This window comes from Thermobia domestica, chromosome 16, assembly GCF_964235325.1.
Source record: "Thermobia domestica chromosome 16, izTheDome1.hap1.1, whole genome shotgun sequence".
NCBI classification, from domain to species: Eukaryota; Metazoa; Arthropoda; class Insecta; order Zygentoma; family Lepismatidae; genus Thermobia; species Thermobia domestica.
This window is the reverse complement of record NC_137469.1, coordinates 157,096,151-157,124,093: the sequence shown is the minus strand read 5'-3', so window position 1 is coordinate 157,124,093 and position 27,943 is coordinate 157,096,151. Positions and strand designations below refer to the sequence as shown.

Here is a 27,943-nt window from a genome sequence, read left to right as displayed (position 1 = left end):
AATCTATGTACTGAAACATTTGAAGATTAATGTGTTGTAAAAGTAAAATAAGAAAAGTGTGCCTGTAGGTGTATTGTGCGAGTCTGTTGATCACTTTAAAAAAATTTTTTGTCGTTGTGATATGTCTTCAGCCTCTGAGTTCTGGAGAGTGAGAATGTGGCTTTAGTGCCGAACGTATACGGAACAATCATGTCGTACTATTTAGTGATTAATTAATAGTAAACTGTAATTCATACGTATCCCGACGCAAATCAAATGAGGTCTACTAGTTTTACTAATGTACGACTCTTGTGTTGAATGAATACATTGGGTGGGTAAAGAAGGTGTCATTACTTCAAGTAAGTCTAATATTTTAATTTTTCAAATGTATAGCTGTTTTCGTAAATTACAATTATTTTCCCACACACACGTAAAAAAAAAAAAAAGCATAACAGTAATACTGTAAAGATTAGTGGAAATTACGCTCTGTGATGGGGGGGGGGGCGCTGTTGAGGGAGGGGCGTAAAAAAACGACTTGCCCCCTCCTATATTTGAAATGTTGTTACGCGGCTGGATTATACGATTTGATTTCGCACATTTTCAGTAATTTCTTGTATTTATTTTACATTCGTTAAACCAAACTACTAAACCAGAATCTAAGTTAAGTTCAGTATACGTAGGTACACTCCTTATATATACACACAGTAGACTCCCTGTTAACCGATCACCACAGGACCATTCTCTGGTTGGATAACGAAAAAAAATGAAATGAAAAATGAAATCTTTGAGTTTTATGTCCCACGGTTGTGCCGGTTAGGCTAAAGGAGACGGTGATTATGAGAAATGAATGAAATGGTGGAATGAAGAAAGTGGGAGGAAACGGGAGAACCCCGAGAAAACCCACGCATACGGTGTTTGTCCACCACAAACTTCACTTGGCGGGAGCAGGGTTTGAACCCGGGACCCCAAGCGCCAGAGGTGAACGCTCTACCACTGAGCCACCGCGGCCCCCTGGATAACGAAAAAGTCACTTACCGAAATGAAATCATAAATATCAACCAGAAGCTGCTCCAGTGGCACTTGTTAAACAAAATACTGTACATTGAATAAAGCAACACTCAAGTATTTCATAAACCACGCACTTATTTATGGTGTATCTGTATTGGTTGAAGAAAAACACAAAAGTATATAAAATACGATTGAGCCTACAATTCTGAATAGTCTGTATTTTATAAATACACTTACAAAACTAAGAAAAACAATTGTTTGGAGCACCGAGCAAAGCTGATAATGAAAATTACTTATTTCTAGGAAGACGGGTGGCTAAGCCGACAGACGATTAAGAGGACGTCCACTGTAATTTCATTTTTGAAGTCGGACTACTTTCTTAAAATACAATACATGCACGCCTGTTTTACTCTGTACATCATATATTCTAAAAGTTAGTTTGTTATAAAATGAAATGAAATCTGTTAAGTTTTTACGTACTACGGTTATGCCGGCGAGACTAAAGGAAACTGTGATGATAAGAAGTGAATGAAATGGTGAAATGAAGAAAGTGGGAGGAAAAGGAAGTATCCAGAGAAAACCCGCACGCGTACGATCTTTGTCCACCACAAAGCTAACTTGGCGCAAGCTGGAATCGAACCAAGGACTCCGTGCATTAGAGGTGAACACTCTACCGCTAAGCGACCGCGGCCCCAGTTCTTTATAAAATATTATATCAAGACTATTTATATGATCTACTTTCTTAACTATATTGTTGTTTAATTTGTAAATTGTGGCAAAGTATTCAATATTTCTTATGAGAATATGAGTTTACATCTATTGTTTTATTCATATCAATACTATTACTGATGGAAATAATAATATTTGCTTAGTTGTCACTAATTCGAAGAAATATCACTATTAACAAGGAAACTGGTTCAAGTGTAACACAAAATTGTGGACGAATTTATGCGCAATCGAAGTGTATTTGTCAACAATGAATTCCATTAGAGGGGAAGACTCTCGATCTCAACCGTTCCGGAGATATAAAGGGATAAGGGAAAAGCTGGTGCTCTGGTATTTTGTGGATTTTCGGCTGTGTTGCGAGTGAATATGTTTGAAAAATGCATTTAAACGTTAGGAAAGATGAACCAGAGCAAATAAAAGTGGTGTTGAATGTTGAGATGAATGGCGTAGCTTTTACCCGGGGCCGGAAAAAGGAGGGGCTATGCGGAATAGCAAACGCCATTGACACGAAGAAAAAAATTGTGATATTACTTGCTAATATATCATATCTTTAGTTCGTAGAAAATGAGAAAAGTAATACGAAAATGTATTAATAAAAATGTCAAAGAATCAGAGATATTATGTGAACAAAAATACAAGGTCATATTCTGTGCAAAAGCGCTTTAGGAAAACAAATCAAATAATATGAAACATAAACACACACAGTAACGTAGCGTGAAGTTTTGAAATGGGTAGGCTGAAATTAGATTCGTAGCTAGAGGAGCCCAATCCCCTGAGACTTGCATTTTTTGTTGTATGCATATTTAAGTTACAAAAAAAAAAAAAAAAAAAAAAAAAAAAAACTCTTTTATTTAAACGATCACGTCTTAGTGTTCTGACTACGCTGTAATGCTTGATAGAAAAATGCTAATTCATGCAATACATTTTTCATACAATGCAAGAAAAAGTATAAGAGTGGTTCTGCTTCATATTTCCCTTACATATACGGTTTCCTTACATATGCGATACTCGCATATCACACATACACTGTATTACTGTTTCAAAGAAACAAATAAAAACGGATAACTATAGGACGATCTTAAGTGTAACTTCCCCAAATCATAGACAAACTTAAGCACTTCACCCACAACAACACATATCAGCATACTAATGGAAAACAATGGAGCAGTAGCTCACAGTCAATTGATGATTTTTACAGAAAAAGCTATTTTTAGATTGAAAGTATATTAAAAAAAAAAAAAAAGGAACTATACCTCATCTGAGGTCTCCTTCAGTATCGATCTTCGAAAAACTTGCGGATAGCAACGCAACGCAAAAAATACAACAAGCAATTATAACTGCTATGTCAATTATCGAGAACTAAATTTTAAATTTTACGCTGTAATAACGCAAACCAGTACGCAATAAGGTCCCTGATGTATGAATACTATTCATAATAACATAACATTTTTATTCTCTCTGTCTCTTTTTTTTTCTTTCTTGATCAAAACTCGTTACTGAATGTGAGCTTCTAATTTTTTCATAGTCTCTGTACTGTAGTTTCTTACAAGACCGCATCCCGTCGCTTTTGTTTCGCCAAACACCCGAAAGACTAGCCTTTCGTCAACATTCGTCCACTTTCGTTGCATCGTGTTGAATTTGTGTATAGCGTAAATAGTTTTCGTCTGCTGAGGGTGGCGAGAAAGTGATTGTCACCGCCCCATTCTCATAATTCCATGAGAGAAGCGGAAGGCTAGTCGCCGATAGCCTTCAATGTGTTCTTGCAGAAGCTTCGCTTCAACTCGCTTGGTGTTTAAACAGGATATTATAAAAAAAAAAATCCATTTTAATAAAATTAATTGTATCAATATCCAAAAGCAACATTTGAGGCTGATGTATAAATAAATGGATAGGCTAAGCCTTATAGCCTTAATGGACACTACGTCCCTGAACACACATTGTTGCAAACGTAAGTACGACAGTGTGTATCTAAGTAGTTGTGTGACATATATTAAAATGCAAAGTATGAATCAATAAACTAAAATAGTATATTCCACTTAAAAAACGAAAACCTGTGCGCCTGATATATTGTATATCACAAAGTTGTTGCATGTAAACAACACTGACGTCACAAAGTAAAGTAGTTTCTCATGCCGTCACATAACAACATACCTTATGAAACGACACAAAGTTGTAAACGCTAGATCAATGGAAGTTCGGACCGAAACTACTTTTACATCTTTCATTCTATTTGACCTAATGATGCTCTTATTCGATTTAGCGCACCACAAAACCTATACCTAGACACCTTACACGCCTATTTCAGGCAACAATGGAACTCCGTTACTTTCGCCTTCCCTTCCAAAAACTTCTTCCCGTAGAATTTTTATGGACTCTTCGGTTTTGTAAAACCCTCATGTCTAAGACGACGTATTATTAAAGATTCATGGCTGAAGGAATTCTTCATTTTTAAAAGTCTCTTTTGTTTGTACCATTGCTACATATTCAAAAATTCGTAAAATATTGGAGCACAAGTCTTCCCCTTGTTCCTCTACATCTCCGGAACGGTTGAGATCAAGGGTTTTTCCCTCTAATGGGTTTAATTGTACACACAAACACTTCGTTTGCGCATAAACTCGTCCAGAATTTCGTGTCACACTTGAATCGGTTTCCTCGTAAGAAAGAAAAAATAAGTCAATTTCAGTAAATTAAGAGTTATCTTACCTGAGAAAATATCATCTTTCTGTATTTGAAGTTTTACAACATCCCCTGAATTCTGTAAAATCTTTGCTGCATCTTCCAGTGAACAGTGGTCCAAACAAACTGAGTCAATTGCTAAAAGTTTGTCTCCTGGTTGAATAGTCCCTGTTCTATGAGCTACAGAGCCTCTTCGGATATCCGATATTACGAGATGTTCTCCAGGTACACGAGATTTAGAAGCTGAAATTGTCAATTATCCTAGGTTAAGTTTAGTTGAAAACGAAATAAATAAAACTCATTACGATATTTACATCTTACATATACATTATCAGCGTATACGTACACTCATGTCCAAAATGAGTGTCGCATATCTATACCTGTCTTCTTGTAAGAATATAATTTGATAATTATTTTGCAGAGTACTTTTAATACTGATACTATGTGTATAATCGGGAAATGTGTAGGCTATATATGTGATAAATTTCATAGGAAAAGGATTATAAATACGAAAATTAGAATGAGTAAAACAAAACGTTGCTAAATGAACAAGAAAGTCTCACTTTCGTTTTATTGCTCTTATTTCCTGTTCTTTTGACATGAAATTTGCCACATACATGTCTTTGCCGATTATACACATATTAACATAGTAAGAAATACCGGGCGAATTCGTTATCAAATTATATTCCTACAACAACATATATATATAGACATGCGACAATAATTTTGGACATGAGTGTACATATATACATACAAAAACTACTGTGAACGTCCATCTATTATTATCGGCAGCCACCAATTGATGTACTGTTGTGATTTTATACACAGACAATTCTGACAGATCTGTGGTGGTGCTTATACGTACACATGTACTCATACGTATTTTTCCGAAGCACGACACACAGAAAAGGGGGAGGAATGAAACTAGGCTTAGCTCTAAGGAAAAATAATTTTGAATAAACTAAAGACAGTACTTTCAGTTCAATCAACAAAATGCCAACTTCGATATTGCAGCTACATTCTCATAGGTTTCACAAACTTCAGAGTTGTTTTCTTAAAGTATGACTTTGAAATTAGAATAATTTGCTTACTATATGAAATATCCACAAATAATACTTCTTTCTCAGCAAAAATCCCTCAAATACATGAGAACAAGTTACAAGAATCTACAATTAGAAATAAACTTCGACGAATAAGTCAAAATTACACTTAATATATGTAACTATTTATATATAGTTAACCAGTTTTTGGATAAGAAGCGTATACAAATACAAATATAAAAAAGAAGATTTTTACGTGTTATAGCTTTTGTTAACTAAAATGTCGCATGTTATTGCGTTTTGTATTTAAAAAGAAATTATTTATCTAATGTGCAGTATCCCATATGGATGTGTAGTACTTGCTATATTCTGAAGTAATCAAAAGCTATTACAATTACAATCTATTGAACTATTTAAATCATTATTAAATCAAATGGTTTTAAATCTCATTTAATTAATTAATTCAGCTTCAAAAACATTTGGCTGCGGATGTATATTGTCAAACAAATATTTGTAGAATTATTATATTCACTTCGTCATTGGTAAATTAGCCAACAAACGAAAGATTAATGTTCCTTTATCAACGCACCACATTTTTTAGACTGCATGAGCCTTCTAATTGAATGATCTCGAACGTCAATGCCCCTTCTTAACAAAACTATTGGAGACACTTCTCAAAAGGGTAGTCGTAGATTAGAAGTAAAGTTTGCGACAAGAAGCAGAAGAAAGGATCAGCTACAAGCCATCTCGGACCTTGAAAGTTTAACGCTGCAGAAACAGTCTATGAAGGAATCCCAAGTCATCATCTAACAATTAGCATCAGGCCACTCCAGTAATCCATTCATCGCCCCTGGCAGATTTGACGAGATAAAGAATGCAGTCGTCAACTCCATTTGGTTTCTTCAATTGCCAGCCAGGAGGTGAAACAGTATTTCGAAGAATCTCTTCATCATTCTTCACGACTACGATGTCTTCAAGGACCAAGAACTACTAAGGCAAGTGCTCATTACAATTCTTTTAGTTAAATCCCTTCTTTTTCCCTTTTACCTTCTACTTGATCTAGTCGCTGTTTTATCAATTTTAAATGGTTGAGTTTCATTTATGCATTAAAGCATAACTTTTTATTTTAACAGTTGCGTGTAAGTTGTCAGTTCTCATCCCCACTTATATTCCTTTGAGAAATTTATGTTAATTTATGGATACATTATAAACTAACATCTGAGCTAACAGAACTGACGATCCGCACGTGCACACTAGTAACATGCAGAATTATAATATATCAGTGGTATGTAAAACAACAGTAATACACAAATGACAAGTCTAATATACACCTAGAATGTATTCCTGAATGTATGAAACTATGAGTGAAAGAAACAAACATTTACATGAATCACATTACACTATTATTATTAACAACGGAGCAAGCCTACCTGTTATTGTAATTCCTAGACCATTTCCTCTTTTGGCTAATTTCACAGCAAACACACCGCTTGATGGCACAACTGACTCTGCAACGTCGAACTCTACCTCTAAATTCATACACGGCCGGGACTCTTCTATCAACTGGTTTATTTCGCCAATGGAAAGTACGTCAACTGATTTGCTATTAATTCGAAGAATTCTGTCTCCAACTTGAAGACAACCACATCTACAAGTATGAGAAGTAATGTGTAAAACAAATATTTTAGCCAAGATACCGTAGTCGGGTCAAGACTTCACTTAGGAACTAGTATGTGCTCTATCCGAAAATACATGTTTTAGGATCCTAAGGTACTCACGCAACAATTTTTATGGAAGTAGTTGGAGAGCACTTTATATCATAGGCCCGTAGTCAAACTCCCTCTATAAAAATGGTTGTGGAAGCACCTCAGGATTCTGAAACACGCATTTTTGGATAGGGAACATACTAGTTCCTAAGTAAAGTCTTGACCCGACTACGGTAGGTCCCATAGTTTTGGAGCTATGAACCTTTAAAATTCATTTCTTCATGATTTCGGCAGCCTATAACACGTAAACGATAGGGTTTTCGCCCTATCTTTATTAGAACTTTTTTGTTTGTTTTACTCTCAGGAATCCCTGCTCTGCTTTTGTACAACGAATTTAGCGTCATACTGTATATATCTATTAGGAACAATTTACAAACATAGTATTTTGTATCATCATTGTATTTTAAGTTAAATTTCACATGAGACATATGTAATATAGGTTATGTGACAAACGTTACCTTATTTTAATAACAATAAACTAAGTCAATAAATCTGTAAAATTAAACAAGTACTCAAATGAAATTCACAGAATTTCATTTACTTATTTATTCAAAAATTAAAATAAAAAGCAAAATTAACTTTTGGAAGTAAGTTATAAAAAATTTACAGAAAGTAGTATGAACGAAAGCAGGGTGGAACGTAAACGGATGTTCCAAGTTTTAATCCCCCTTTCACAAAATCCACAGACAAATAAAGATTTATCACATTACAAAAATATACACAAGCGGAGGTGAACCGAACTGAGTACCTCCCGGCAAGCAAAACTGTGGAACAGAACCACTGTTGCCAAGCCGAGCCTGCCCCCGAGTTTCATCATGGCTAAGCAGTTAGCGTACATACCTTTCGTGTGAAAACGTAGGTTCGATTCCCGGCGGGAGCTCATGTGGTTCGGATCCCACGATAAGCTGTAGGTCCACGTCTCTTATAACCTCGCTGCTGTAATGGACACTAAGCCAAAAATGAACTGAGCCTGGCCAGCAAAATAGTGATTTATATCTCTCAGACCATGGGCTGCTTGCCCACCAGTAGTTACAGTAGTTACCAAAAAGTATGTATAATATATATACATACATATATGAAGAAAACCAATATGAAGTAAGAATATAATAGTTAGTTGTTCAGATACAGTAGGCCTAGTACTTGTCCTCTATACTACAATATGCATACAAAATTGATTTTTTTGCTGCAGTCTAAAGAGTAGGTACTCAAGCTAAGTTTCTGTTGATGTAAAAGATGATCCTTTATCCTACGTTTGAAGATTATATATTTCAAGTATACTTCATGCAGTAACATGTTTCAAAAGTGATTTTACTGTTACTAGGAATTAACTTACTAACGATTCCCACACTTTTTGCATTGCGGAGCATTTCTGTTAGGTGGAAATTTTGTCATAAAGCACCAAACTATATGCCTAGAGCGAGTGTCTTTGATGTACGAGTTCGCCGGTTTTGTTTTTAAGAGAAACAGCATTGAGCATACTACAGTGGTTCAGGTTTCACTTTTAGGCTGCAAGTCTTCTTCTATACAGCCACTCTGCTGCTGACAAAGAACATAAATATAAATCAATCCTGTAATATCCTACAATTTCTTTGAGAAACGCTTTGTGAAGAATTTTATGCTCCGCGCAACATAGTTCTGGGAACCGTGGAATTGCGACAATTAGTATGTTCCATAACGTACTTATCTGCAGGCCCTCCAGGATCTATATTGCTAATTATCGGGGGTGATGTTTCTGTAGTAAATGTAGGACTTTGAATAGTGAAGCCGTAACCACATTGATCTGCTTGCAATACAACCGACAGAGTTTCCGAATGACAAACACCAGAGCAGGCATTGTAATTTGTACTTGATAAGCTACTGACCATAGATGCTGAAAAAAATAAACAGAAGAACTAAGTTAAATTGATAAATCATTTTAATCATTAATCGCGTTCTGCAGCTATTTATTCTCCACTCCAAAAAGAATTTTCACATATTATATCAAGTGATATAAACAACATAGATGATATATATATTAAATTAGCATAAAACATTGAATGAAGTTCAGTTACTTAGTGGTTTAGAAGTTTGGAGCATATCCCCCATGTCGCAAATATCATATTATATGTGAATTATCATATAATAATGCGTAGCGTGTTTTATTATATATATATATATATATATATATATATATATACCTCCGAAGAATCGGTTGCCCATTGTTGTCAACGCTTACCTTCTGCCAACTTTGGACCCTCCTTAAAATCAGGGTATATTGAAAATTCTATTTAGAGCATATCTGAGAATTACACCCTGTAGAAAATACCCTGTATACCTATTGAAAATTTACGAAATATGTATTTTTGGATTGTGTATGCATGGCTTCCTTTACGCTGATAAGGACCACCATCCATAGTTTTTGGAATTCGAAATAGGGCCTGTTGAAATTTTGGCTTTTTCGGGATTTTGGACAGCCCTAGCTCTGAAACTATGGACTTTTCGCCATAGGTCCATATGAAATTTTCGTCTTATTTTGATGTGAGGAATCACCTCTTACAGTTTGACGGTATAGTTCATTAACACCCTGTATTTTATATATATATATATATATATATATATATATATATATATATATATATATATATATATATATATATATATATATATATATATATATATATATATATATATATATATATATATATACAGGTATTTGAAATAAAATAGAATAGACAGTTAAAACCATATTTTCAGTGCAAGTAATTGTGTATTTGCTTTCACGAAAGGTGAGTGACAGTAACCTGGTCAAGGTGATGTGAATTGGGAAACAAATTTTCCCTTAACAGCAAACCGAAAAGATAAAATTCAACTGATGTTGATGAGTTCTGTGATGCATTGTTTTCAAGAAAAGTTAGGAACATAAAAACATTTGGTGACGTCAAGCTATAGAAAAATAACACACAGATTTTTCTAATCTGGACAGAAAAACAGCAGCGACCAATATTTCATATTTTAAGTGGAACAACAATATTTATCAGGAAATATTATTTGAATTTTCTAACCTTAAAAATACAGTCAAAAAAAAAAAAATAGTTGGACAAACAAAGACATTCACGCATATAAAGTTTCAACGAAAGCAATTTTGTCAATCACTCGGTCTACATCATTCGATCATTCGTTAACCAGAGTTTGAAGTAACAATAGAGAAGTCTCTGGGAAGCAATCACCAGGACATTAACTATAAATTTAGGAAAAATAATATCTAAGTATAATTGTATAGATGGTAATTGTATGACGACTTGAATATCTAGTGGTAATTTACATTTTTTTGTGATAATTGTACGTTTCTCTTTTTCAGAATTTTATTTGGATATTGGCTTACATGTAATTGTTTCGTTTGTATTCAGAATAATTAATTAGTTTCGTTATGAATTCTTAATCTTATTTTTATTCAGTTTCTTTTATTCTCCATCTGTCTGTCACATCTGAATGAAAATACATATTAATTTGGGTATTGGTTTCCAAGCAGCAAGCATCATAAGGAGCGCACTATACTACTGAAACAAATCGATCCATTGTTATGTTGTACATACACTTTAATGAATTACTTTCTTTTATGTGACAAGTTTCAATGTTTTAATGCTCATTACCCATTTGTTGCAATTTTCCTAATTTTTCCTATTTCCCGTATTATTAGGTTGAATGGCAACGCTGAATTAATATCAAAACAAGTAGTAATTGACTATAGTTAGGAAAATTATAAATGGAGCAACAAGTTTAAAGTAATGTTCATAGTCAGATTATCACTATAAAACTAGCACTATGCACTCTCGCAATTTAATTTTATATTCAATAGTAAATTTCGAATATACCAATAACCATAGACTCTTCAGAAATATGCCAATCAAAATCAGTTAAATTTCTAGAGGTATAGTTAATGAAGATGTAACATGGAATACTCATGTTGAATACATTAATACTAAACTCAGTTCACTGTGCTTTGCATTCCGCAGATTGCAAGATAGTCTGTGCAAGGAAGATCGCATGTTCTTATACCACAGTAAACATTTTTCAATAATAAACTACGGTATTATATTTTTGGGGAATTCAAGAATAAGTGCTACAAAATAAAATAAAATAAAATAAAATGTTTAAAATGCCTAAACAATCTTCATGTAAAGATGTTTTTAAAAAATATAAATTATTGACATTACTTAGTTATATATATATATATATATATATATATACAGTAGAGCGTCGATTATCAGAACGTCGGTCAACCGAACGACCGCTTAACCGAACTGTGTACTCGCTCGCACCTGTTACTCTCCCACCCTACCGTCCATCATCCCCCTCACTCCCAAACCAAGTTTCCCACAGTAGTCGTCGGACTGAGCCACCGCTGGCGGAACATTGCTTCTAATGGGGCCTTCATAAGGCGCCGCTGACCGGCCAAGCCGCCAGTCGCTGTGTTTCAACAATCAGCACACTTCTGTTGGTTTGGCACTGGTTGTAGAAGTAGCGGCAGTATCAAAGCTGTTCACAGCAACAGCTGCGCCAGCTTAGAGTTGAGGCGTGCCGCTCTGCGAACGCGATTATCCGAACAAACCAGTTTTCCGAACACCCATGTCCCCCAATTACTTCGGATAATCGACGCTCTACTGTATATTATATATTATATATATATATATATATATATATATATATATATATATATATATATATACAGTGGAGTCTCGTTAATTCGAACTTGGATAATTCGAACAGAAGTCCATTTTCCTTGAAAACTGTATTGAAAACAATAGTAAAAAATCGTGGATAAATCGAACTTTTTGAAGCTATGTTTTGGATAATTCGAAGTAAATACAGTTGAAAATTTTTAATGTTGGACAGATGTAAACAGAGAAATACAGTTTTAACTTGTTTTCAGTTATCCAGATGTAGCCATGGAGAAGAGTAATACAACAGATAAATAGAAAATCTATGTAATGATAAAGATGAAGGTAAGTTCGGGAAGAAGTAAAGATAGAGAACGTGTGCCAATCTCATCTTGTTTCAGAATTGGTTGTAAATTTAAGATGAATTATAGATGAAGTCAACCAAATGTTATTAATATCGTATTCCACGCAATACATGAAATTCAAGATTTATTGACCGCGCAAAATCAATCAAATTTAAGCAAATGAGGTTTACAACTTCTTAAAAGTGAGAACAGAATATTCAAATTGTTACTGGTGTTTAATTGTTTGGGGTATTCAATGTATGTTGTAGTGTTGTACGTAAACATATTTTCCATTGTACACGTAGTTTGAATTATGCGGAGTCAATGTCGTTTGTTAGTTTGCGGTATTCGATCACGCAAATAATAAGCTGCTTTAAAGGTAAAGTCTACACAATATGAATGTTTTTGATGCACAGAACTTTGGTTTGTTTGTTGTTATATATGTGAAAATGAATGTTGTTGCATAATTCGAAGTTTTTTCGTGTCCCCTTGGACTTCGAATTAAAAACAGTCCACTGTATATATATACGATACTCATACAATACTAGGCAGAACTGTAATATGTATGCCATTCAGTAGAACTATGCGAATTTCAGCAAAACTGTCTATATGAATTGTATAAAACTGTAAAACAAGTTACCGACAAAGTATAAGGACATTAATGAAAAATGGGTATTCAGAGATACTCTATTACAATTATTCTTAGAAAAAGTTATTACTCTGTTGAAAACTATCTTACTGATAACATACAGAGAACGTAACTATATCTCACAACTAAAAAGTTTAATTGGAGAATATCCTCATATTGTAAGCTACGAACAGGTAAATAAATATGAATATGTTATATTATATTATATTATATTATATTTTTGAATTTATGTTTCTTTATTTTCGAATGTTTAGCCACGAAATTTACAATATACTATAACAGATATTAAATTATGACCCAGTACACATACAACGTTTTCTGACGTGTCCAATTCATACGTTCACTTTCTGAATGATACGTATAATAAAGGATAAAACAAATACAACATAATAATATATATGTAGTATTTAGCCACCAGAGAAACATACTTATAATTATGAAAAAAAAAAAATGCAACTGCACAAACAAACCAGAATATTCAACCAATTTAAGAAAATTTTGATTGTTACAAATTTCTGTTTCTTCTTTGTCATTTTTTATAAAAATATCTTTGCGTTGTTGGCACTCAAAAAAAAATATATTATTTATTTTTTGTTCTCTGTTTCTTTTTTTCTTTCTTGAATTTTCGAAGTGCCTGTTTATGTTGTGCAAATTTATCATCTATGTGATGTGTTTGAATTCAATTCTCAGAGTAGTCTCTTTTAGCCTACTGGTCGAAACCGTGGATAAAAAACGAATACCAACCAACACAAATATACTAACTAACTCACAGACGGACATAGAAAGCTAAGCCAACACATTGGTAAGCAACAAATAAAAGACCCTCTTACCTGTTTCTTGGTTGCAATGTTTGTTACGTAATCTTCCTGGTCGCCCTAATTTCGTGTAAGAATTTTGGCCACCTCTTTGCGAATTCAGAGTGTTGAAACCAGATGTGCAGGGACTAGAATAGTAGAAATTGGGTATTTTCCCAGGTAATGGAGAAGATATATCTATATAAGAGACAAAATCAATTTAAGAAAACTAAAATTTTCTGTTTATTGTGTGTACAAAAAGTTGAGTTAGAATCAACTTCAAACACTCTTATGCATGGCTCTAGTATGTTTCTCATCAATAAGATAAGAATATGAAAGATACCTGACTTCAATGCGAGAAAAGAAAAGTAATTATTTACGAGAAAACAGTAGAAAATGAAAAAAAAAAAATCCCTTCCTACTTCTTTCCCTTCTATATGTTAAAGTTTTAATGAAAGTGTTCAATGGTGTATTTTCCAAGAACTAATAAATCTTTAAGTAATACTATGCCGGGACTTTTTCATCTTACTTCGAGCTGAGTCAGTAAACTAACTTTTCATTTCTCCCTTATATCTTTATACTGTATTACTCTATTATACTCTATACTGTATCCTTACAATTTAAACAGTTAAAATCTTCTGAAGAAACACTCTTTCAACGTTCCTATCCACACAAAATCACTGCATTTTAGACGACGCAACACAAACAATGATGTACAGTATTAGGATATCTAACTAGATACAATACATAAACATGAGAAAATTACGGGAGCAAGGGCGCCCATCAGGGGGGCAAGGTGGGGTGCTCGCCCCCCCCTAAGAGGAAATTGTACTTGGGAATATCGAAAACCCAATAGAATTTTTACATTAGTTACAGTAAAATTTGAAACTATATTTGAAACGTCGCTTTTACTTGCCCCCCTTGGAAACCACAACATGGGCGCCCTTGTACGGGAGATATAATAAAAGCCTGAGAAAAATGAATTAAACGATGTACAAAGGATGCATACAAGTTATAGCAATGTTTTTTTCTTCAGTTCTCTACCATGGTTATACCATCTCATTGGTAGCGAAACCTTTGATATTGTTTTTCTTACCATATTTTGGATAGAAAAAAACAAACAAATATCGATAAATAAGTCAATTTGGATGGAACAGTACGTGAACAAGAGTAAACAGAACAGTAATGCAGGATGCAAAATTCTGAGGAAGATGGAGAATTTCTCCCACTTAATTCTTTGAAATAAAATCCCCTCTTCCAAAAAAGTTACAGAAGATAAACAAAGCGATACCCTTGTCAGAAGTTTCAAATTAATTACAATAATTAACGTGCGTTTCACATGTAATTAACGCTGAACTGTGGAGCATGGAAGCTTCTGTTGCAGTAAGTGACCTGCCAGTAATGGCAGAATACCTATGATGATGATTATGATGATGAAGCGGTCAGCGTTAACCTAATTAAATAGTTTAATTTACGGATGTTCATTTATCTGAAATTTCTATTTGGTCTAGGAATTAATTCGTGCGGTTGGTACGCACACATTGAAGCTGTAGTACAAACACAAAATACATAAATACCTTAAGAAAAATATTGTCCATCGCTAGCCACCACTTTCGCCCATCTGTCAGGCAATGTACGGATTCCGTGGCGAAAGAAGTCCTCATCCTTGGAAGCGATCCAGTCAGAGACTCATGTTTCGATATCTTCTGAAGAAGTAAACCGCTGTCCAATCAAATCGTTGTTCATGCAATCGAACAAGTAGTAGTCCGAAGGAGCAACGTCTGGTGAATACGGCGGGTGGGGTAAAACTTCCCATCTGACATTTTCTAAATAGGTTTTGTCCGGTTTTGCGACATGTGGGCGAGCGTTATCATGTTGAACAATAAGTTTATCATGTCTGTTCTCCCATTCTGGTCGTGTTCTGGCCAGAGCTTGCTTCAAACGCATTAATTGTCGTCGATAACGTTCTCCATTCATAGTTTCACCCGGTTGCAGCAGCTCATAGTACACCACACCTTTCATATCCCACCATATGCACAGCATAACCTTTGCACAGTGAATATCTCGTTTTGGTTGTGATGGACCTGGTTCACCTGGTTTCACCCAGGCCTTTTTTCGTTTAGGGTTCTCGTAATGGATCCACTTCTCATCACCCGTAATAATTCGATGCAGAAACCCCTTTCTGCTCTGTCGTTGAAGCAGCAATTCGCAAATGGTTTTTCGTCTTTCAACGTCTCTGTCTTTCAATTCATGTGGAACCCAATGTGACATCTTTTGAATCATTCCCATGACTTTCAAGCGTTTGGAGACTGTTGTTTGATCAACGCCTAATGCTGCTGCAAGTTGTTCCTGCGTTTGACACGAATCCTGCTCGAGCAATGCTGTCAATTCTTCGTCTTGAAATTTTTTTGGCTGTCCAGCTCGCTCTTGGTCTGCCAAGCCGAAATCACCACTTCTAAACCGTGCAAACCACTTCTGACACGTTCGCTCAGCTAGAGCATGGTCACCATACACTTCCACCAAAATACGATGACTTTCAGTCGCACTTTTCTGCATGTTAAAGTAATGCAGCAGGACACCCCGCAAAAACACTTTATCAGGCACAAATTGCGCCATGTTCACTTAACTACAAACTGGTGTTGTTGACGCTTTAATCCACTGCCCTATACTACGAACGATACGCGATGACAGGGGTTTGCAACACATGTGTGGATACACGGAACTGTGGGACGCTCCGTTCGTTGCGCCATCTCTTGTCCACCCGCACGAATTAATTCCTAGACCAAAAAATACATTAAAGCACTCCATTGCGAAGATATTTCTTTTCCCTTTAATTTTTACTTTTACACTCGTGTGTTTGTGTCTCTGTCTCAACCCACCACAAACTTCGATTGTAATGATTTCACATCCTGCAACAATAAAAACTAAAACCTTCAGTAACTTCACTTGGAAGACACTAACAAGTTAATGGAAGACCATCGCTATATTTCTACGGACGTAAATAATGATAAAGAGAAAGAAACGACATTTCCTAAACATCTGAGAAAACTTCCAAATTTTAAAATATATATACGAAGTTGCAGGATTTTCTAAAACCATCCTTTTATATAATATTCTAAAACCATCCTTTTGTATGTACTACACTATATTTAACAACGTACACATTTGTACATGAATAAAATAGCATTTTAAGCTCAGCTTTAAAATGATGAAATATTTGTCTAGCGAACTCCCTTTCTCGTGGTTCTATCGGATTGCACCTTTTAAAAGATTTGAAAATACCACGTGTGTAATTAAGTTGCGAAGAATTGTACACAAGAGAATGAAAAATAAGCAAATACATTGGAGTAAATATTAACTGATTGTTCATATATTATAAATAATCAAATATCTTTTTCTTAAGATTTCCTTAAATAACAATGACAGTAACAAAGGTTAGATTTATACAGACCTCTTCTATCATTCACTTCAATTGCTCTTCTATGAGCAGTCATTTGTGAAAGTGGCAGAATCTCCAACTGGATCTGACTCCCGGAACTTCTTTTAAGAAGCTGTGAGACTTCTGCAGGCGTCATTCCATCTACTCTATTGCCGTCTACCCCCAAAATCTGGTCACCCGGATGCAAAGCTCCACATCTAGAGGAATGAAATGACAGTAAATATGTGTATCCATATCCTATACAAAAACAAGCAGAAACACCTTAATCGTATGAAGTATTTTAACATTCTCTGCAGAAAGATTATTCAAAGATAGTAACCCCGTAACAATACGGGGCTACTTTGCATTAAAGTTTATATTTCAACAACTGGTCATACTGGATGTTTACTAATGCATTTGCACGAATGTTTTCCTTATAAATATCTACCTATTATATGTTTAAAATACAAATGTAAGTTACATGCGATTTTCTTTAAAATTTCTTAAATCTTGTGCAAAGTATTAAGGTATTAAAAATCCCACACAAGCTTATTACAAACCAGAAATTATAAGGGGTTACCGGCAAGAAAAAAAGGTTAAAATTGGGGTCGTGATAAGATTTAGGTTAAGAACCACTGCTATAATCAATGATGAATTACTTAAATAATATGAACTAACTATCTTTGAAATTATATTATATTTATGAAGTTTATTTGTCAATTGATAGTGGCATTTGTGAGGATACCTAAGACAATGTAGGGAAACTGCGAGGAGTGAAATCAAAACATAAAAATACAGGAGAGAGGAATGTCTGGCCATCTTAACCTAAAGGCAAACATGAATCGAAGTAAATAACTGAGTTTCACGCTATTTTCATTTGGAATCAATTTCTATTACCTATACAAATCGAAATTACTGTTACATACCGTAATTTGACTTACCTTTCTGCAATACTGGCTGGTTTAATACTCTGAATAATTATCGAATTGTCATGAAGACGTCCAGAGAGAACAACGCCCGAAAAAGCATCCGCAGTGTTGTCTATTTCTATTAAGAGTGGGCCCATCGCACTTGAAACAGTCTCAAGCACACTAATATCATATTCTATGGTTAACAGAACCAAATCACTGGCTTGAGAAAGAAGTCTTTGAGCATCACTTAATGTAGCATTTTGCACAGACACTCCATTCACTGCTAGCAGTCGGTCTCCAGGCATCATAGTGCCTTCTCTGAAAAACGAAGAAGTGTTAGTAAATTTCTTTGCTAAACTAAATTTCTATTAAATTAGCCTACTTCTTAACATTGCAATTCTAACATTATGGTGGGCCGTGGTAAAATAGTTGGTTTGACATCTATCTACCAACCGGACGGGTCAAGTTTAATTTTCAGCAGTGGTGAGGTTTATTCTCTGGTCCTACTTATCAAAATGAGTCTGAATGGTTCAACCAACTTCTGTCAAATGGTACCGTTTCTGAGGTTAAAGCATAGTGAGATTAAAACATATGTATATAAAGATACACCTGTCTGCCGGTCCTCCTGCCCGAACATGTGTAATCACAAGAGGTCGTGAATGCAGCTGGTCAATACTCAAACCGCCTCGTAGAGTGAATCCTAGGCTTCCTCCTTCCTTCTCCAATGATACTTGCGCCACCTTTTGACATACACAATGGGCAGTTTCGGCGTCTGAAAAGTATCGGTAAACAAATAAATATTACTGGAAGATTTTTATGATATACCGGTACACCGTTTAGAGTAATATTAACTATAATTTTCTCAGAGACCTCTTCGCTGGTCTAGTGGCTATCGCGCGTGTAGTTTTGGTGCAAATGGTTCTGGTGAGAAAGCACACACACACACACACACACACACACACACACACACACACACACACACACACACACACACACACACACACACATAATTTAGTTCACTTTCACTAATGATCCGTCTTCTTTAGCCTAAAGGATATAATCGTGACACGTTAAACTTTTTTTTTAAAAAAAATCTTAGATACTATTTGCATAGATTACTATCAAGTCTTTACAACTAAATCTAAAAATCAACTAAATCTTTACAACGCTCTTTCTTCCTACGACTTCAATCAAATAGATATTCATTAAATGAATGGGGTAGCCTATAACAGTGTACCTGAAACATTTAAAAGATTATTATAGTAATATATTAAATATGAAATAGCTGCATGGACATTTAAGAAAATACAGGAGCCTTTAAGAATAAATTGTGTAACTAATACTATATTAAATCTATGCACTACTTTTGGTTAGCAAAGTTACAAACTAATGAACTTTCAGGATTATTTCCCGGTCTTGAAGTAATAATTAAAAGAAAAGAAAAACCTGGATAAACGATCTACAAGGCAAATGTCGAGATCTCTTTAAATCAGGAGTAAAAGTGAGGAGGAATGCGAAGCAACGTCGTCCTCACTTCCAAAAATATCTAGGGTGTCCCTCCACTTCCTAAAACTTACAACAAAGATAGGCACGGGGGAGGGAGTGACGTCATGCGTCCCCCTACCTTCTCAGATGCACTTTCACCCCTGCTTGAAGTATAAACCTTGGTCGGCTTTCCTCTACTTCGTTTCATATTGTTGTTATTGCTGATTGTTTAATGATCGCAAAATCAATTTGCTTTGCAGACCTTTAGACGGAAGTCGGACAATAAACAAATAAAAACAGCAAGTTATATCATAAAAACTGACAGGAAGAACGTCAGAAGTATTCTTTCAAAAGCTAGAATATTCGTAGTAATCTTATATACAGCCAAACAAGGTTATTGGTCAATTGCTATATGCCTAATTGTTTACAAGAAATAAGAAAACTATGAAAATATTAACATAAGTTTTTGACAGTCGTTTCTACATTTCAGAAATAGTTGTTAAGTTCTACATAAAAGAAGATTAGATTTCGAACTATTCTTCCTGATCTACCTCTCCTTCACCCAATTACCGTTCATGTTCGTCTTTTGTATATATGGAGATCAATTCACTGGTCTCCATATATGCAAAACTGGTAAGCTTGCAAAGATGCTGAATCTTCACGAAATTCAATAATTAAGAAAGATAGTATAGATTCGAGAATTAGAACTGTACTTAGAATTTTATGTTGAGTGAAGAGAGATATTAAGTCAAGTGCCAATACGCTGGCTTGTCTTCGATGTTTTAGTAAACTAATTGTTCCCTCATCACAATGCCAATAGAGGTTAATTTAAGCTTTTAAGCAATTATATATATATATTTCGACTTTGAATTCTGAAGATCATGCAAATTATGTAGAATACGCATGTCGAACTTGTGGCTCTCGGTTTTCCCCTAGGAAATATCATATAGGGCGCAAAACTTCAAAGTCAGACGCACTCGCCAATCCAAAAATGATGGTCGCCAGTCTCTCTCACATACAAATTATGAGGCAAACCATTTCGATTGAGGGTGGGAAAGGAGGGGCGATTTCTCTCACTCAATGACATTTTCGAGTGAAACAGACACTGCGCAGCCCTGTGGCTTTAGGCAGACACCATTCCTACTGAACACTGGTCGCCAGCTCTAAATTTCTTGTCGCAAATGGCGACCTGGGGACCGGAAATTTTGTGCCCTGATATTACATTACAAAATTCTAACGATTTTTACATGATTCTTTTGCTTGCGCGGTTTCCAGAAACTCACAAATATCCATCACATATGATTACCACGTTTCGTAGTACGTATTAGTGTGAATAACTTTTCTCATTTATAAAAAAATTTACAAGTCCTCAGCGAGATTCTAAGTAACAGATTTATGATATGTCTGTTGTGAAAATCAACGGTCATGACATTCAAAACCTGGTTGAACGGAAAAGATTCCGGGTTTCTGTTGCGAGTGATTGGCAGAGATTGGCAAAATAATTGGACAAATTGTTTTAAAAAGGAAGTTTCGTTATTCATTTAACGTGTTGTTTATAGTTATCGGTTAGATGGTCGAGAAGAAAGGAGTTAAGCTATTTCATGAATTTGGAGTTGAGTAAGGGTGTAAAGTTAGAAAGCCCTATTATAAGATAATACTGGCATGCGCGCCGACTACATGCACCCACAAGATTTGTAGTTTGGTAGAAACAAAATAACAAATATTTCTCACTTGCCATTATCAAAAAGTAAGCAGTTAAAACATTTAAATGGAAGTTAAAATTTCTAACCTCTAAAACATAATTGTTTGTTTCAAATATATTTGTGCAAAGCAATCGAGCAACACACTCACCTCTTCTTTGCCTGTCTCTGGTCTAGTTAAAGACAGTCCCCACAATAAAAATGGACCTATATTGTGAATAGAATTGAGCATAGCTCTTTATGATAGTGTTCATAAAAGATTTTAACTAAAAGGAAATCAATCAAAAAATATGGAGATTCACCTAAAAACATAACACGTCCCGTCATTGATATTCATCCATATAAATTTTGGAAAGTCGGCGCCGTTGAATACTGGTATTAAATAAATAACAGAAGAAGGATTGTAGAAAGTTGGAATAAACAGTAATAGTGCCGTAGTGTATTTCTGCTTAACAGCTTTGGCGCAGTTAGCGAAAGAAATATGCTCCAATAATAAAAATAATAGCATCATTTACATCCTTAGAGTATTTCGACATAGATTGTAATCAAGTACAGAATTATATTTCACAGTTTTCAGCAGATCTGTATGTCTAATGCTCTCCCTGAAGAAAGAAAGATTGTGGCATTTCTGGGAGTGTTTGGACTCAACAGGGGTAAAAAGTGGATCTAAAAAGGTAGGGGGATGCATGACGTTACGCCGTCCCCTGTGCTATCTTTGAGCATTGTAATTTTTTAGGAAGTGGGGGAGGCCATGGATATTTTTGGAAGTGGGGTAACGGCGTCCACCCGCGTTCCTCTTCACTTTTACCCCTGGGACTCAAAGCATACGAAAACTTTGCCATTTATATGCCGTTCGAAAAATACTTTGATCAGCTGAAGAATTTGGTGGTTTCCCATTATGGGGTTACAACTAATGAGATTTCCGAGAGGTGTAAGTTTCATACCATATGACAGGAGCAGGCACGTAGCCAAGGGGTGGGTCCGGGGGGTCCGGACCCCCCCCTTCAAGACCAGAAATTTAAAAAAATAAGGAAGGATGAAACAAAAAGAAACGAGAAATAGGAAGAATCAGCGTTAAAAATAAAAGCGAAAACTAAAAATTTTTCATCATCGCTTCTTTGTAGGGTATCAAACATGTTATTTCAGAAATGGTTTTCAACTGCTCCTTTAACTTGTCATTTGGAACAGACTGTAGTCGACGGAAAAATAGAAAACAAAAAGTTATGTGGAAAGCAAGTTCTGTTAACATTTGATTCAACAGAGAAAGGAACGCAGATATAAAATATTTTACATTATTGGATACGTACTTTTTTTAATAGTTGAGGTCATAATGAAAGGAAAATTGTTATATTTGAATGAACAGGAGGAAGAATGTAGATATTGTAAAATCTTTTTAAATCTTTTTAATATTCTTTTATTCGAGATTTCTTCATAGTTGGTTACTAAAATACTTACTAACATGTCCTCATTTTCTTGTTTTAACAAACCAATATGTGTTGCTAGTAAAATAATTTAGATTGATCAAGCCCCTGGTGTGATAACCATAATATTTCATGTCACACTCCCCCCCCCCAATACGAAATCCAGGCTAAACGAACCAATGTATGTTACCAATAAAATAGTTTAGAATAATCGAACTCTGGTGTGATAAAGACAGTATTTCATGTCTCGGACCCCCCCTATTACGAAATCCTGGCTACGTGCCTGACAGGAGGAAGATTAGATTGCTTAGTTTGTGGAAACAGACCTTATGTTGTGAATGGAGTTCGTGCTTGAAGCTAGTTGGCTTCAGTTTATTCTTGGAATAAAGGCCAAGGCAGCAAGAAGTAAGGAAAGCTAACCTTCCAACAGGCGGTAGAGATAGCAAGCAGAGTCCCAGTTACATAAGGAGTCAGCGCGTAAAATAGATAAAACAGACTGGATAAAGTCACATAACTAGTACAAACTTCTTCCAGATCATTAGGTTCTGAATCCATCCCTTCTTCACCATCCACTTGTTGAAGTTGTAGGCAGAAATTACCAACAGGGACTTGTAAGAAGTGCAATAGACCTTATGCAGAAGGCCAGTGTCCAGCCTGGGGAAAACAATGTTTTAATGCATGGGATGGAAACATTTCGCATATACATGTACAGCTAGTCGGAACCTGGATGAGGTCGATCAAATGTCAGATGACTGTGGAAAGGCAGAGCATGAAGGACCAAGTCAGTGTAATAGAGGAATCACAGGTGCAGGACCTTGCTAATATTTTAAAATGGGATACTTTAGACGTACCGTCAGACAGCAAAGTAGAGGTCTCAGAAGGTTATGAAGAAAGACTCCTGGTAGAAGATGCTGAGAGATCTGAAGGAATAGTTAAGTAAAAACAAAATATAAAAAAAAAGAAAGAAAAAGGAAAAATTAACACGATATAAGGAACTTTTAAATTCAGATGATAATGAACAACAAGAAAGCCTCGTGAAGGTTAGTCAAGGTCCAAGGTGAACAGTTGAACAAACAGATGAGAAAATTGAAAACAAAACCAGCCGAAGGCGAGGAAGGTACCGAGATGAAGAATATAAGAAGACGAAGACAAGTAACACTCTGGAGAATAGTTTGATCGAGATAACAATTCTGGAAGAGTTTAGGATTGGAGATGAAAATGAAGGAAAGAATTGCAATTTATATTTAAAGTCCGAAAAGAATGAACTAACACAGTCTACACTTTACTTACCCAACTAACTAACTCTATGGCCTGTGGAGCCTGAGGGTTCAATGCCGCGTTCACAAAAGTTCTCCACTGACTTCTATCCCTAGCCAACTCTGTATTCATATTTCTACGAGATCCATCTTAATATTGTCCTCTCATCTGCGCCTAGGTCTTCCTAATGGTCGTTTTCAGGTTTGTCTTCCAGTTAAGACTTTGAGAGCGTTCCTACTTTCTTCCATTCTGTCTACATGCTTTACTTACCTAGCAGACATATTGTTTGGAATTAACAATGTGAATTTTGGACGCTTGCCCTTAGCTTAAGACCATCAGCGGATCCTGGATTGTTTAGAGGGGCGAATCGAAAGACGAATGTACTAACAAAAAGACGTTAAATTCTGTAAATCTATACAGATTCTAATTAACTATTGAGTAAGAACTGTGTTCCGATTAAGATCAAAAGCTGGTAAAAATTATTATTCACCCTTTGCATTCCAGGTGTCATTTTCCTATGTGCGTGCTGTAATACGGTTTCATTTTATGTTAAAAGACTGTCTAGACCGTTATATAGGGCATAGTTATTGTACGTGCGTGAGGAGAGCATTCATTACTGATTTAAAAAAAAAAAAATGTGCATTGTGGAACATTTGGATTGCGCTCCCTCGTGGCTAAGCGGTTAGCGTACGCGCCTTTGGCGTGGGAGACCCGGGTTCGATTACCGGCGGGAGCTCATGTGGTTCTGATTCCACGTTAATCATTAGGTCAACGTCTCATATAGCCTCGCTGCTGAAAGAGACGCTAAACTAAAATCAACTCAACTCAACAACATTTGGATTGAAAAAGGGAAATTATGATTTTCTGAAGGGATTTTGTGCTGCTTCAGGTTGGTAACGCTGACCGGAGATCAAAGACAAGGGATTTCCTTTTCCGATCTCGAATTTGCTAATTGTTTATCGTCAAAACAAACACATGTGTGTTGTAATTAAATGCTCCTTTTGGTCTGCCATCTACTGAGACAACATATTTTTTTTTTTGTCTTTTCTGTCAGTAAGGTGCTGTCACTTAAGGAGAAATAGTAGAACTAAGCCTTGCCTTTCAACCATTGAAAAATTTCATCATCTCCAGGATTAATACGATCCTTAATAAGGGATAACTTTTCATGGATGTCACTGATACGTAGGAAGTTAAAGATTGAGAACTGACTGCTGCATCTGTAATCGCAAAAGGGGTCAAAAACAACGAGAAGTAAAGGGAGAGAGTGAAATATGCAGGGTTCACGAAGGGATCGCAAGTAAACGAAGTTGGAAACCACTGGAATAGGACAAGAAATATCCGCAGTTCAAATCATATCGTCGATGAAGGGGCGAAGTGGCGTAACTTAAAAAATTACGTTTTTGAGTTATGACTACCATTCATATATGACTAACCACCTCTGTTACCTGTCAAAATTTCGTGGCTGAATTCCCACTGGTTCCGGAGATAAAGCACTTAGCACTTGGTGTATCTTGAAATTTTCGATATAAAAAAATCTGCGAAGGGGCGTAAGATAAGCCCTTTCGCCATTTTTTTGTTTCTTCAGTAACTGCTAAGAAATAAAACCGCGTACGAGCGTAAGCTTATATTGGTAAAGTCTTTGTCGGCAATGCCGCCACAGAAAGAGAGAAAAACATTTTTCAAGCTTTGTTGACAATCCGCCAAGGTTTCTTTTGTTTAGAAGTGCGGAAACAATTCAATCAAAGTAACAATAGAATATTTACGTAGTGGGTTCTTTCAGTTTTCTTTACTGATGTATGATCGTATTCCAGTTTTCTTAACTTAGAATATAGAATAATAGCATTGTGCAGCTGGCTTTTGTTGGAGGAAGTTGTTACCAAGATGGATGTGCTAGTAGAGTGGGATCTGGAGGACTGAATGTTGTAGCAGATAAGGAATTGGTGTGTGTTTCAGGGAAGGAAATTACTGTTGGTTGTCGTGCGAAAATGTATTGGTTACCGGATAGAAAGTGGTATTGTGGAATAGTGAAAGACACAGTGTTCCGACGTGTCAATGAGGAAAAATGTAACTGCAACAAGTGGTGACACTGAAAGTGAGAATTCTGAAGAAGATGTTCCCCTTATACAATTAACACAAGGAAAGAAAGTAAACGAAAATTTAAGTTTAAATCCCACTGATATTCTGTATTGTGATGGGGACGACTCTGACCTTGATCGAACATATAAAACGGAGTGTGAAGTACGAGGTTGTGAAAGGGAAGTGTTCAGTACATGTCCGTTGTGCAATATGTTGTTGTGCTGGAGACATTTCGACAAACCATGGAATTGTGAAAATCAGCATGAAGTCTTTGAACATTCGTGTAATGTGAAGACACAAGTGAGAGAGAAATGCGGAGGTGATGTAAATGTGGATCCACAGCCAGAAAGTTACGAAATGGAAGAATCTCCTAGAGAAGAGGAGCATTTATTGAGTGAAGAAAAAGGTTGTCGGAAGAGAAAGATAAGTATTGCCAAGGATTTACGAAGCAAGGGTGAATCGTATGTTAGCCCATACACAAAAAAGTTAGTTCCGGGAAGAAATGTGAAAGCAAGATGTGATGGAAAATGTGAAAAGTTTGGTAAAGAATGCTTTAAAATCACAGATGCGGAAAGACAAAAAAAATTTTCAGAACTTTTATGCGAGTGGTAACCTTCAACTTCAGCGACAATTTATCTACAGATATGTAAAGATTTCTGACGTTAAACACAAAACTACGCAAAATGAAGAATCTCGAAGATCAAAAAAAAATTATTACTTTTTACCAAAGAAGGAAGAAGAAGCGTCCGTGTATGTTTTTAAATACAATTTCAGTATCAGAGAAAACTGTGCGAACTGCTCTAGCTAAAAGAAGAGACTCAGGTATCATTGAGAAAGAAAAGAGAGGAGGAAGACGTCAGAGCCAACTGGAAAGGGATAAACTAATAGAGAAAATGATAACAGAACACAAAGATATTTCCCAAAGTCGAATCTCACTTCTGCAGGAAAGATACGAAAAGACAGTATCTGCATTCAGATTTGACAAAAAGTAAAATGTATAGAATGTTCATTCAGGATCATAAAGATGAAATCACTCCTTTGCCAACTTACCAGACATACAGAAAAATCTTCAAAAGCATGAACCTACATGAAAGCATCTACACTGTTACTACGGTGCAGCATATCAGAGTAATAACTCTAAATTTCTTTGAATCGTACCACGGACAGAATGAAGGAGAGACTGTTCATTCAACCATTCCGACGGCACTAAAAACAGCTGGAAATGTCTTCATTCCAGCACAGCTACTACCAATTTTTAGACTTGCACGATCTGCTAAACCATATACTGTGCATTCTCTTGGATACAATGATTTCTTGGATTTCCGAGATGTCGCTTCTAATCTGAGGATCCTATCTGTAAGGAAGGATGATAATGGTGAAGGAATTGACTGGACAGACATACGAGAACTAATGGTGAACAAGGATCAACCAGACAAGATTTATTTCAAAGACAGCCATTTAAATATGGTTTATCGGAGCATCTCACTACCAAGGAACGTTATATTCACCAAAACTCCGAAGTGTCTTCACTCATATCCCCCCAAGATTCCACCACAGAAGTATGCGGATTTAATGTCTTTGTGTGAAGGAGATACGCCTCTAGTGAGAGACCCCGAATTTGCGTCTTTCTACAAAAATCTTCCACATTGAAAGTTATTTAAAAAAACTTTAAAATTTGCTATTGTAACAGATTTCACAGTAATATAGTTTTTCTTAGTTTTCATGTTACAATTACTATTCTATATCTTGAATTTCGTGTTCCATTATTCATTTCTGTAGTTTATTCATTTATTTCAAATACTATGTTCAGCAGCACTGGTAATAGATATGATTGTATGAATCGCCAATAAATAAATGTGTGAATTTAATACAATTATTATAATAGTTATTACAATAACAATTATAATAAAAAGTTATAATAATAGTAAAAATTATTATTATATTATAATAATTATTAAATGCTTCTTATTAACGGAGAAATTTTAGAAAAAGTATCTCTACATACCAGACCAATCTTATTTTTCGCATTTATTTTTGGGGCGTAACTTTAATCTTG

At 35.5% G+C, this 27,943-nt stretch overlaps 1 protein-coding gene across 3 annotated transcripts in view; it reads right to left on the bottom strand.

Moving 5' to 3' along the window:
* Nucleotides 1-27,943, bottom strand: part of LOC145673479 (glutamate receptor-interacting protein 1-like) — a 310,017-nt gene that overhangs the window by 77,427 nt on the left and 204,647 nt on the right. For all 3 annotated transcript variants that reach the window (XM_081743214.1, XM_081743212.1, XM_081743213.1), the window contains exons 5-11: nucleotides 18,558-18,720; nucleotides 17,979-18,266; nucleotides 17,071-17,255; nucleotides 13,656-13,817; nucleotides 8,876-9,065; nucleotides 6,860-7,077; nucleotides 4,417-4,632 (exon numbers count right to left, since the gene is read on the bottom strand). In XM_081743214.1, the coding sequence (XP_081599340.1) occupies nucleotides 4,417-4,632; nucleotides 6,860-7,077; nucleotides 8,876-9,065; nucleotides 13,656-13,817; nucleotides 17,071-17,255; nucleotides 17,979-18,266; nucleotides 18,558-18,720 (1,422 nt within the window). The remainder of the gene's footprint in view (nucleotides 1-4,416; nucleotides 4,633-6,859; nucleotides 7,078-8,875; nucleotides 9,066-13,655; nucleotides 13,818-17,070; nucleotides 17,256-17,978; nucleotides 18,267-18,557; nucleotides 18,721-27,943) is intronic.